Genomic DNA, 10,764 nt, shown 5'->3' with positions numbered 1-10,764 from the left:
AATGACATGATCACAGTAAGTTTTATTTAATGATATTACTAGAAATGACATGATCACAGTAAGTTTTATTTAATGATATTAACTAGTGGAGTTTTTCATCAAAAGCTTGAACCAAAATACAAAACCCTATTCACAGACGTTACTACTACGTTGTTACATAATGTATTCACAGATGTTACTACTACATTGTTACGTAATGTATTCACAGATGTTACTACTACAACAATGTTACATAATGTATTACAGACGTTACTACTACTACAATGTTACATAATGTATTCACAGACGTTACTACTACTACAATGTTACATAATGTATTCACAGATGTTACTACTACATTGTTACATAATGTATTCACATACGTTACTACTACATTGTTACATAATGTATTCACAGACATTACTACTACATTGTTACATAATGTATTCACAGACGTTACTACTACGATGTTACATAATGTATTCACAGACGTTACTACTACTACAATGTTACATAATGTATTCACAGATGTTACTACTACATTGTTACATAATGTATTCACAGATGTTACTACTGCATTGTTACATAATGTATTCACAGATGTTACTACTACATTGTTACATAATGTATTCACAGACGTTACTACTACGATGTTACATAATGTATTCACAGACGTTACTACTACTACATTGTTACATAATGTATTCACAGACGTTACTACTACGATGTTACATAATGTATTCACAGACGTTACTACTATTACGAACTCGTCTCTAAGGAAATTCTTATGGTACCCATGCTCTGTGTCATTATTTTCATACTTTGAATAGTGAAATATGAGGTTTACAATCTGTATCAAAGTTTGTGATTATTATTGTAGCAAAACATGAACAACCCTCAATTCCTGTCCACTTTGAGTACAAGGATAAAGAGAGCACTCTGTCCAGATACATCAATGGCTCCTAAGGAAGGGGTAGCGGAAGCTAAAATACAGTTTTGGGTAGGTTTTGGTTTTGATATTTGAACATGTAGCTCAGATTCTCTGTCTTTGTAAATCTTGTTTTTGTCCACTGTCATATCAGGGAAGGTGTTGTGTAGGTTTTGATATTTGAACATGTAGCTCAGGTTCTCTGTCTTTATAAATCTTGTTTTTGTCTACTGTCATATCAGGTAAGATGTTGTAAAATATAACTTTATTGATTGTAACCTGTAGTCTGCTACTACTAAACACCCAGGGCAAGTCTAACATAATTACCAGGGCAACTTAAGTGAATTGTTTCAGTGTAAATAAAGCTAAGAAATCATTATCAAACAAAGAGTAAAGAGAATGACCCCATCTGATAACAAGGTTTGATTATACCTTCAATATCGACCTACATTTAGCATAGACGAGCCCCTTGTCATTTTTACTTATAATTAATTAATGTACAATTGTATTATTAGATGGTATTAGAAGTAGAAATTTATGTAAATAATGTTTACGGCAGGTACTAAAATAGTCATGAATTTATTACGTGTATAGGCGAGCTTGCTCATGAAAATGATACCAGATCCCAACAATTGTGTTTATATTGCTGGAAGCAGTAAACTCAGTCGTCATACTGAAGAAATTTGTCGGTGAGTTGTTTAAAACATTTGCGAATGGAGTAAAAGCTATTATAGTTCAATATTTGAATCTAAGTAGAGGACTAAAGGAAAAAAAAACTTTCAATTTATAACAACAGTTGTAATTTTTTTTCGAATAGAGATATATTTAGGTGAAAACAGTTGACTTGATATTGAGGTTACTGGTTTGTACAGATAAAATATAAAAAAAAGTGCATGCTGGGCCTAAAGAAAATTTAGGGCTGCTTAAAATCAACTAAGCAAGTAAACATTATAAAAGATGAAAGAAAAAATAAGAACAAAAAAAGGCTAAAGATCTGTCTTGGATTTCTGAGAATCTTTCTATTCACTGATAGCTAAAAAACCTGTCTTGGACTTCTGAGAATCTTTCTATCCACTGACAGCTAAAAAACCTGTCTTGGATTTCTGAGAATCTTTCTATCCACTGATAGCTAAAAAACCTGTCTTGGATTTCTGAGAATCTTTCTATCCACTGATAGCTAAAAAACCTGTCTTGGATTTCTGAGAATCTTTCTATCCACTGATAGCTAAAAAAACCTGTCTTGGATTTCTGAGAATCTTTCTATTCACTGACAGCTAAAAAACCTGTCTTGGACTTCTGAGAATCTTTCTATCCACTGACAGCTAAAAAACCTGTCTTGGACTTCTGAAAATCTTTCTACCCCTTACTTTACCAATATAGCTTTTTTTAAGACGTATACCCTAATTTACTATCACAGTTTCGTTATATTTTAATATTAGTTCACTTTCTTCTTCATAGATTTCAGAACTATTATAAATATTCAAAGTTGTTGCCATGGCTCTACACTTTATTATTAGATAAACGATAAACACGTATCAAAGAGAATCCTGCACAAGGTAACACTTATATTTAAAACACCAACATAAAAACACGTTGCTTCTCAAATGTTTTAATTCACTAAACATTTAGCGCATGTATATATAAAACTTTCTGGATTATCAAGTAACACATGTACTTATGAAAACACCTCAGATTTAGGACGTTTTCTCACCTGCTGGTCCTTTGTTGGTAGCACGTGGAAAACGCAGGAAGTACTACTGTACAGGCTCTTGTTATTCTCCCTCGTTTCGTTAAAAGCCCTAGCTATGCAGTCAGAAGCTCCAAAAAATCCTCCCGTGACCAACGTCAAGTTCGTTACCTTGGCTAGCTCCTGACCAATTGCTCTGTGGTTGTAAAATGTTTTCTCAGATTATCGAGGACACCGAGAGAAATTTGTAGCTTGAGATTAATTAATTGTGTGCTACTTTTTTTTAGTACTCTATGCATAAAAATGACAAGCACTTTAGGTCTTGTACTTTAACTGTTTTTTGTAGGAAATCTGAGTTTATTAGGTGAAATTACACTACCAACTTATCTCATGTATACACTGTTATGAATCAAATTTTCAAACTTGATTTAACATTCTATGTGCAAGTTTATCATGTTACTGGATGCTATTCAACAAATTATACCTAAAAAAACAAGAAAACTATTGTATAAAGAACAGTTCATCATTCTTATCAAGTTAACATTCTTAACATAAGTGTCTAATAAATGTCCTTTGTGTAGTTGTACATTTTTACATATAGCCAGTTATTTTACCGTTCAGACCTGAATACACATTCCACTATCAATAAATTTTGACTATTAAGGATGTTTTCAATTGTTGCCATGGCTTCACCCTTTATTATTGGGTTGGGAAATATGTTTTGTATAACAAATCGGGAAGTTTAGAAATGTACCCTGACCAGGGTTTAAAACCCAGGACCCTATTGTTCTGAGGTCATCACTAATAGGGCTCAAGGTTAGACCTAATGCTCAGTTTGAAAGCAAGCATTATTTGATGAAAAAAAGTAAATTATTTATGTTGCTGAATGACATCATAATTGTTTGTTTTATCACTTTTGTAAGATGTCGTGTAAGAAATTATGAACACTTACCCTCATCTTTTTGTACAATGTCGTGTAAGAAATTATGAATACTTACCCTCAACTTATTGTATTATATCATGTAAGAAATTATGAATACTTACCCTCAACTTATTGTACGATGTCATGTAAGAAGTTATGAATACTTACCCTCAACTTCTTGTATTATGTCGTGTAAGAAATTATGAATACTTACCCTCAGCTTCTTGTACGGTGTCGTGTAAGAAATTATGAATACTTGCCCTCAACTTATTGTATTATATCTTGTAAGAAATTATGAATACTTACCCTCGACTTTTCTTGCTAGGATTTTACTGAAAAATCCAAGCAGAATCCTGATGGAAGCTTTGAAAATGTTTCATATGGAAAAACAGTTTTTGTAGGCGAATCTGTAAAGGAACGAGAAACGGCTGTAGCTAGGGTATTCAATATGTGTATTGTTGTTGGAGGTAAGGAAATCCTGGACATTTTGTAATTTATTTTTTATCAACAGTGTGTTTCAATGATCGTTTTCTTCTTCTTTTAACTTAAAAAAAATAACTAAACATAAAAGCTGAAGCATCATCTAAGAAAACAACAAAATTAACCAAAAAATATTCATAAAAAACAGACTGCTTAATCCGCTTAAATGTTTTTCAAATAGTTTTGTTGTTAAGATGTCCCTCAGGAGCCAAGGGGTGTCTTTACACTACAATTTCTTGAATATTAAAAGTAAGTTCAATCCAGAACCTCCCAAAGAGGGTGGTTTTGGACCTATCTTTTCGAGACAAATTTTTGTTTGTTAATTGATGAATTTTTAAGTGAAATACATCATCCTCAAGTCTTCACACTAGCTAGTACTAAGGTCTACCTGCTGGGAGTAAACTCAGTATAAAACAATAAAGCCACATTCCTAGCATCATTAATTAAGCAATTTCCAACCTTTTATGCTTCTGCTATCACCGTTTTATGTTTAGCTTTCAATTGAGATACAAACGATTTCACCTGTGATTTGGTAGGGAAGGTCGAAGCATCACGATAGTCAGGAGTAGGATGAGCAGACAGGAACACTTTGAAAGCAACTACAGGCATATTGTGCAGCAAGCCGAGTACAATATTATCTACCAAGGTGGTTCTAAACAGTTCCTGAATACCTCTGCATGTCAGTTGAAGACTTCCATGCTTCTTGTGCTTGGCTGATAAGCTAGTGATTTCAGTCACTTTACTACTTCAAATAACGTTTACTGCTCCAATACTAAAGGAGTGTGGGAAATGCCTTTTTTTTTAGCTAATAAAAATGTCCAGAAAATTTCAGTTCAAATTAAGAAAAACTGGATCAGGTAGTTTCTGTTTTTTCAACAAAAATGCACCCCCCACCACCACCCACTGGCTTGTGAGGGGCCTGCTAAAACATCAGAGTAGGAACTATAACTGGTAACACTTTTTATTATAGTATGAGTAATTTAAAGTGATTTTTTGAGACTGTGAGACAGAGCAGAGGTAGGTTTACAGATTTGCATTGCTAAAATCTGAGGTTTGATTCCCCATGGTGGACACAGCTGATAGCCCAATATGGCTTTGGTGCAATTCAAAGAAACAAAATCTAAATTGTTTTACAAATTCTGCGTGAACAAAGATTCGTCCCAAAATGTTCGTATTCTTTAGTCAAAGCCCTTGTCTTCCTGCTTTTATGCCCCCAAATTGTCCTTTTTTCCCCTGTTATAAAAACTTGTCAACAACTAGTAAAAGATACACCTACTTCCACACCTTGCTTGCTGCGGTTTATCTGGGGTGGGGGATTTCACCATGAAAATGAATGGCACCTAGGGACTTGTAGGTCTTTACACTAAACAAATAATTTTGATATGCTGTTAAGTGTTTAGTTTTAGATGTGTTTTAAATGTGTATAAGACCAACTGAATAGGAATAAAAGCTGATCTGTTTGCTTCTATGATTTTTACCCATGTGTACCAGAGGGGTAACCCATAGTCTCTTCTAACACTCCCCCCACCCCATAGTGCTTTTCAACGGTCTTAAAGAATAGAAATGGTAAAGGATAGTCAAGCGTAACACAACAATGATAGTTTTGTGAGATCCATGGGCCGTTGTTACCGTATTTGTGTGAGATCCATGGGCCGTTGTTACCGTATTTGTGTGAGATCCATGGGCCATTGTTACCATATTTGTGTGAGATCCATGGGCCATTGTAACCATATTTGTATGAGATCCATGGGCCATTGTAACCTTATTTGTGTGAGATCCATGGCCCATTGTTACCGTATTTGTGTGAGATCCATGGCCCATTGTAATCGTATTTCCGTGAAATCCATGGGCCATTGTAACCGTATTTGTGTGAGATCCATGGCCCATTGTAACCGTATTTCTGTGAAATCCATGGGCCATTGTAACCATATTTCTGTGAAATCCATGGGCCATTGTAACCATATTTGTGTGAGATCCATGGGCCATTGTAACCGTATTTGTGTGAGCCATTCTCCCCACTATTTCTTTACCAGCCCACTTCCCCTCCTCTTGGCCCCCAGTTTGATACCCCCTGCCACATACTGCTGTAGGATAATTTACTCTCAAGCATTTATGGGAAATTTAAACTGATAAGTATTTTTGTAAAGACACAACAGTAAGTCTTCAAAATTTACATTGTGTGAGCATTTATATTTTCCGAAACTGTTTATATATGTCTACTCTTCTAGTTTACGAAGCATAACTGAAACTTGAACCAACTTGGAAATTAATTTTGCTGAAATTGAGAGGACAAATGGATGAGGTCAGAAAATGTGTATTTGAAATAGTATTGACAGAAAATAATTCCATTGTTCTTGTTTTGTTTTTTTCTCAACAGGGGGAGCTCTTACAGCTCACGAAGTTTGTGAGTTCGCCTGGAATGACCATTACGTCATACCGGTCTTTTCAACAGGGGGTGCTGCAGCTGGAGAATATGGAATACCGTTAGTTAAATACGAGGTAAAATGTATATTTCGCGAGCAGTTGTAAACGAAACAAAAATAAAGTAATTCAAATAGGTTAACTCGTGAAGTTGTAATGTATTATCGTAAAGGATTATAGCCATAAATAATTTGTTTCAAGTTTTGGATCCTTGTTATGTACAGTAATAAAGAAACATTAAATATTATAATAAACTATCATATTCCTACGCTTGAAAATGTGAATTATGTTATCAGCAGGTTCGATCTTGATGGTTGAAAGTTTATTTAAAAAAATAATAATGTTTAATGATTCTAACTTCGTGATTTTTTATATACTAATGGTTTTATGGCTACAATATTTACACTTTTTTTTTCTATACATTAGGCTCCACCAGAAGTATCTGAGAGAGACTGGGATGTACTTTCGCAAGTACATGCGACACCGAGGGAGGTTGCCAAGGCTATAGTTGGAATAGTCGATAGCTTGAAGAAAGCCATAGCTAATCAAACAAAACTTAATATAGCAAAAAATAAGGTGAAAGGAAGACCGCTGTTGAGGAGTAAGAAAAGTAAGGATGATGATGGTGAACAGAAGAAGTCATCTTCCGGTTTTGACAATGCAGTGATGTCATTTAGTGAGGTGCAATATGTGGACAGAGAAAAGACAACTGTTAATACAGAAAGTATTTTGTGGAAGAAAAAAGCAGTTCATTCAAGATGGAGAAAACCTTTTCACCTGCTTAGAGTCTCTAAAGCCATGTGAATGAATATTTATGAACTAAGCCTACATAGAACACTCATAAGATCATAAAGATATATTAAAAAGAACAGTCTTGTGTGTTCGTACCTTCTGGCAAATAATGAGAGTATGAACTTGTAATATCAAGATTTAAAAGGACAATGTATCTTTCGAGTATTTTTATTTCCTGTTGGTAAATTTGTCAATTACAATTTCCATAGCCAGCAGAACAAAATTGTGAGTAAGCTGACATTCTTTTAACTTCTGCTATCAGTGAAGATGGAGCAAAGTGGACAAATTATCTTTTGAAGAGAGAGAGAGACCTTGTTATGGTGTACAAATGCATGCTTACGTATTTTGAGTCTGGTGTTATGAGCTGTTAAAAATAATGAGTTTTATTAAATAGTGACTTTAGCAGCATGATATTTCGTAGTTTACCTGAGACAGTTGCCAAAATCATGGCTTAGGAAATGTTGAGAGAAGTTACCATTAATTCTTAGTTATAACAACCTATACCGAGTTCAATTCCTTTGTCCTGCAGGTAAGACTTGCACTTTAAACACGGGAATTATCAAAGTCTTATTCCTGAACGTGTCCTTTGTGCTACTACTAGTATACAGAATCCAAAAAACACGTGGACTTAACCCTTGTTTGGGTTCACTTTAGACAATGTGTATTCGAAGCTCCTCGTAAAGTAAGGAATGAAATACCTAATCTAATGGTGTTAGCCTGTAATAAAGAAGTCCATATTTGTGTATATATATATATTATCATAGACAATCTTTTAAGTAAATATAATGCTTTCCTGATCATCAAAGTTATAAATGTGATTTATTACAAAATACATTAAAACGGAATACTTTATATGCGAATCTCCATATGTACGTATGTAGGTTTTTTTTTTTACTGGTATTACTTGTATTGGTTTTGTAATTTAGTTAGGATACAGGTTTTACAATCAGTTAGATATCTTTTTTATTGTACCCTCTTTTATTTATATATGTATGCAGTATTATATATATATTTTTATTTATCGTATCAGTATTTACAGAATCATGGTCTTCCACAAATAAGTAGGAAATAATATTGTATCACTGATCTTCTACGTCAAGTTTATTTATAATAGGTGGGAAAACGTTCCCCACTCCTGGTTGTTGTAGAGAAACTTCCAGAATATGAGCATGCTCAACTAATGGATCACGACAATCTAATTATTACGTGTTTTTTTTTTTATTGACTTTGCATTCCTAATGTTATATCAATATATTAGATCAGTGCTATTCATTACTGGCATCTGATTGGTGCAGGCAGCCTGCTCCGATTGGAATTTAATGACAGCTATATATTTTATCTTCTCAAAGGAAGGGGTTCTCAATAAATACGTAGCTCATAAAAGTAAAAAAACAAAACAAAACGACTTGTAATAAAAAAATATATATCTTAAATCCTAATGAAATTATTACTTGTAAAGATTTTGTATTAGTTGAATTCCAAGGTACACGTAAAGAATCAGTCTTTCTTCACTGGAAACTGAAAATGGATCTTGTCGTATAAATCAGTGTAATGCAACAAGGATTTCAGATTTTAACTCAATAGTTGTATGTGTTATACATGTGTGAAATGTAATGATATTACGGATTATTTTATTTTATTATTTTTCGGCCGTTTTTATCCATTATTGTTGCACAATTTCTGTACAGATTAATAAACAAATCAGGGAGGAAGGTTAATATATAATATTTAATTTATTAGAAAAAACGATGAATAAATTAACCACAATAACTGTATTTTACCCCATTAGTGATGAATTCCTCTCAATAAAAAAAATTACTTTCACCCCCCCCCCAGTGGCACAGCGGTATGTCTGCGGACTTACAACGCTAGAAATCGGGTTTCGATACCCGTGGTGGGCAGAGTACAGATAGCCCATTGTTTGTGGCTTTGTGCTTAGCTTCCAACAAACAAAATTATTTTCATCACCACCCCAGTGGCACAGCGGTATGTCTGCGGACTTACAACGCTAGAAATCGGGTTTCGATACCCGTGGTGGGCAGAGTACACATTAGCCCATTGTTTGTGGCTTTGTGCTTGATTAGACACAAACAAAATTACTTTTAATTAATCCAACAACACATTTAACTAATTTCTTATCAACTTTGTCTGCTAACATGTAAGGTCTATTCTTATGTGTGATTACTGTTAAACCATTGGTTACAGTATTGTCTAATATTTAAACAAGAAGTCCGTATATAGAAACTCTTCACATTAGATGTTGATAGATAGAACTGGATTATACAAGTTGAGTAAACGTAATTTTCTGTTCTAAAAGAAATCAGCTTTACTGATATTGATTAAGTTACATACTGTTTCTTTACCCAATATTTCACTAAAAAACACGTGATATTACTCTCTCTCTTGTTTTCACCCACAAGCGGCTCAGCGATAAGTATTAGACCTTATATTTCTAAAACTTGTAATATATACTGAGTATTTTATTTTTTTAAAACGTCATGTCATTTTTATGACAAAGGTTTGGGAAAACTCAAGGTCAAGCTCCCCCCCCCCTTTTTTTTTATTAAACAAAGTACCCGAGGAGTTTGTTTTTTTTCTCTCCCCGAAACAATGGGGGTGTTAGAAGGGTGTTCTAGGGTAGATAATGTGGGAAGCATATTAACATCGTAGTAGCTAGAGATCCTGGGTTTAATTCATGTTTGGAAATCATATTTTTTGTTGTTTTTTATTGTAATGTGTTAACCATAATAGCACTGATGTTATTGTTAAGGATCATTCTTTTATTTTATTCCCATCATGTATTTCCGTTTTAAGGTGGAGTAAAGCACTTTATTTCCTAAAGATTTAGTTTGCGAAGTAATGTTTAGGGTTTCTTTAATGGCGTCGTTTACCTTGTAAACAAAATTATGTTAGTGTTTCTGTAAATAAGAAATATTGGCTTCAACTATTCACCGCGTGTCTCAAATTGCAAGGGATGTTAAAAATAATAATATATACAATTTGTATTTGATATTTTTGTAATTAAATATGTTTACAATGTACTCTTGTAGGCGTTTAAAGATTATTTGAGAATGCTGAAATAAACTTCCATTTAAAATTCATTTTTGTTACGTTGTTTTCATATGTCAATAATAACATTGAATTGGGTGACTAATTATGCATATTACTCGCTTTCAAATACCCTAAAACGTATATATATACACATTCCTTCGTTGGTTTGCATTAATAATAAAATATTTTGGAAACTACTGTCGTTTGTTTTTGGGATTATAAAGGAAATACTTGAAATTATAGCTGATGCCCAAAAGTGCGATAATAGAACGTGTACAAGCTCCACCTTGGCCCCATTGGTTCAGCGATAAGCTTGAGGACTTGTAACACTAAAATTTAATATTTCGATCCCTGTTGTGGGTGCATCGTACTTTTAGGCTTAAAGTAGAAGCCTACTGAAATGACTGAACAACTTAACTTTCCATGTTTAAAAATTCTGTTATTACATTGTTATTGAAGGCCTTAAAATGTAGTAGAACTCATTAGGCCCTGGACAAAAAAAAA

General features: G+C 33.7%; 1 protein-coding gene across 1 annotated transcript in view; it reads left to right on the top strand.

Annotated features, from left to right (window-relative positions):
• Positions 1-9,077, top strand: part of LOC111083173 — a gene marked incomplete at its 5' end in the record, with an annotated part of 22,369 nt that extends 13,292 nt beyond the window's left edge. The window contains 6 exons of the mRNA XM_022379482.1: positions 860-979; positions 1,502-1,596; positions 3,518-3,524; positions 3,842-3,983; positions 6,374-6,495; positions 6,844-9,077. Of these exons, the coding sequence (XP_022235190.1) occupies positions 860-979; positions 1,502-1,596; positions 3,518-3,524; positions 3,842-3,983; positions 6,374-6,495; positions 6,844-7,221 (864 nt within the window). The remainder of the gene's footprint in view (positions 1-859; positions 980-1,501; positions 1,597-3,517; positions 3,525-3,841; positions 3,984-6,373; positions 6,496-6,843) is intronic.
• Positions 9,078-10,764: the final 1,687 nt, after the last annotated feature.

Source organism: Limulus polyphemus, unplaced genomic scaffold (genome assembly GCF_000517525.1).
Source record: "Limulus polyphemus unplaced genomic scaffold, Limulus_polyphemus-2.1.2 Scaffold8436, whole genome shotgun sequence".
NCBI classification, from domain to species: Eukaryota; Metazoa; Arthropoda; class Merostomata; order Xiphosura; family Limulidae; genus Limulus; species Limulus polyphemus.
The sequence above is the reverse complement of the archived record's forward strand: the minus strand, read 5'-3'. Positions and strand labels throughout refer to the sequence as shown.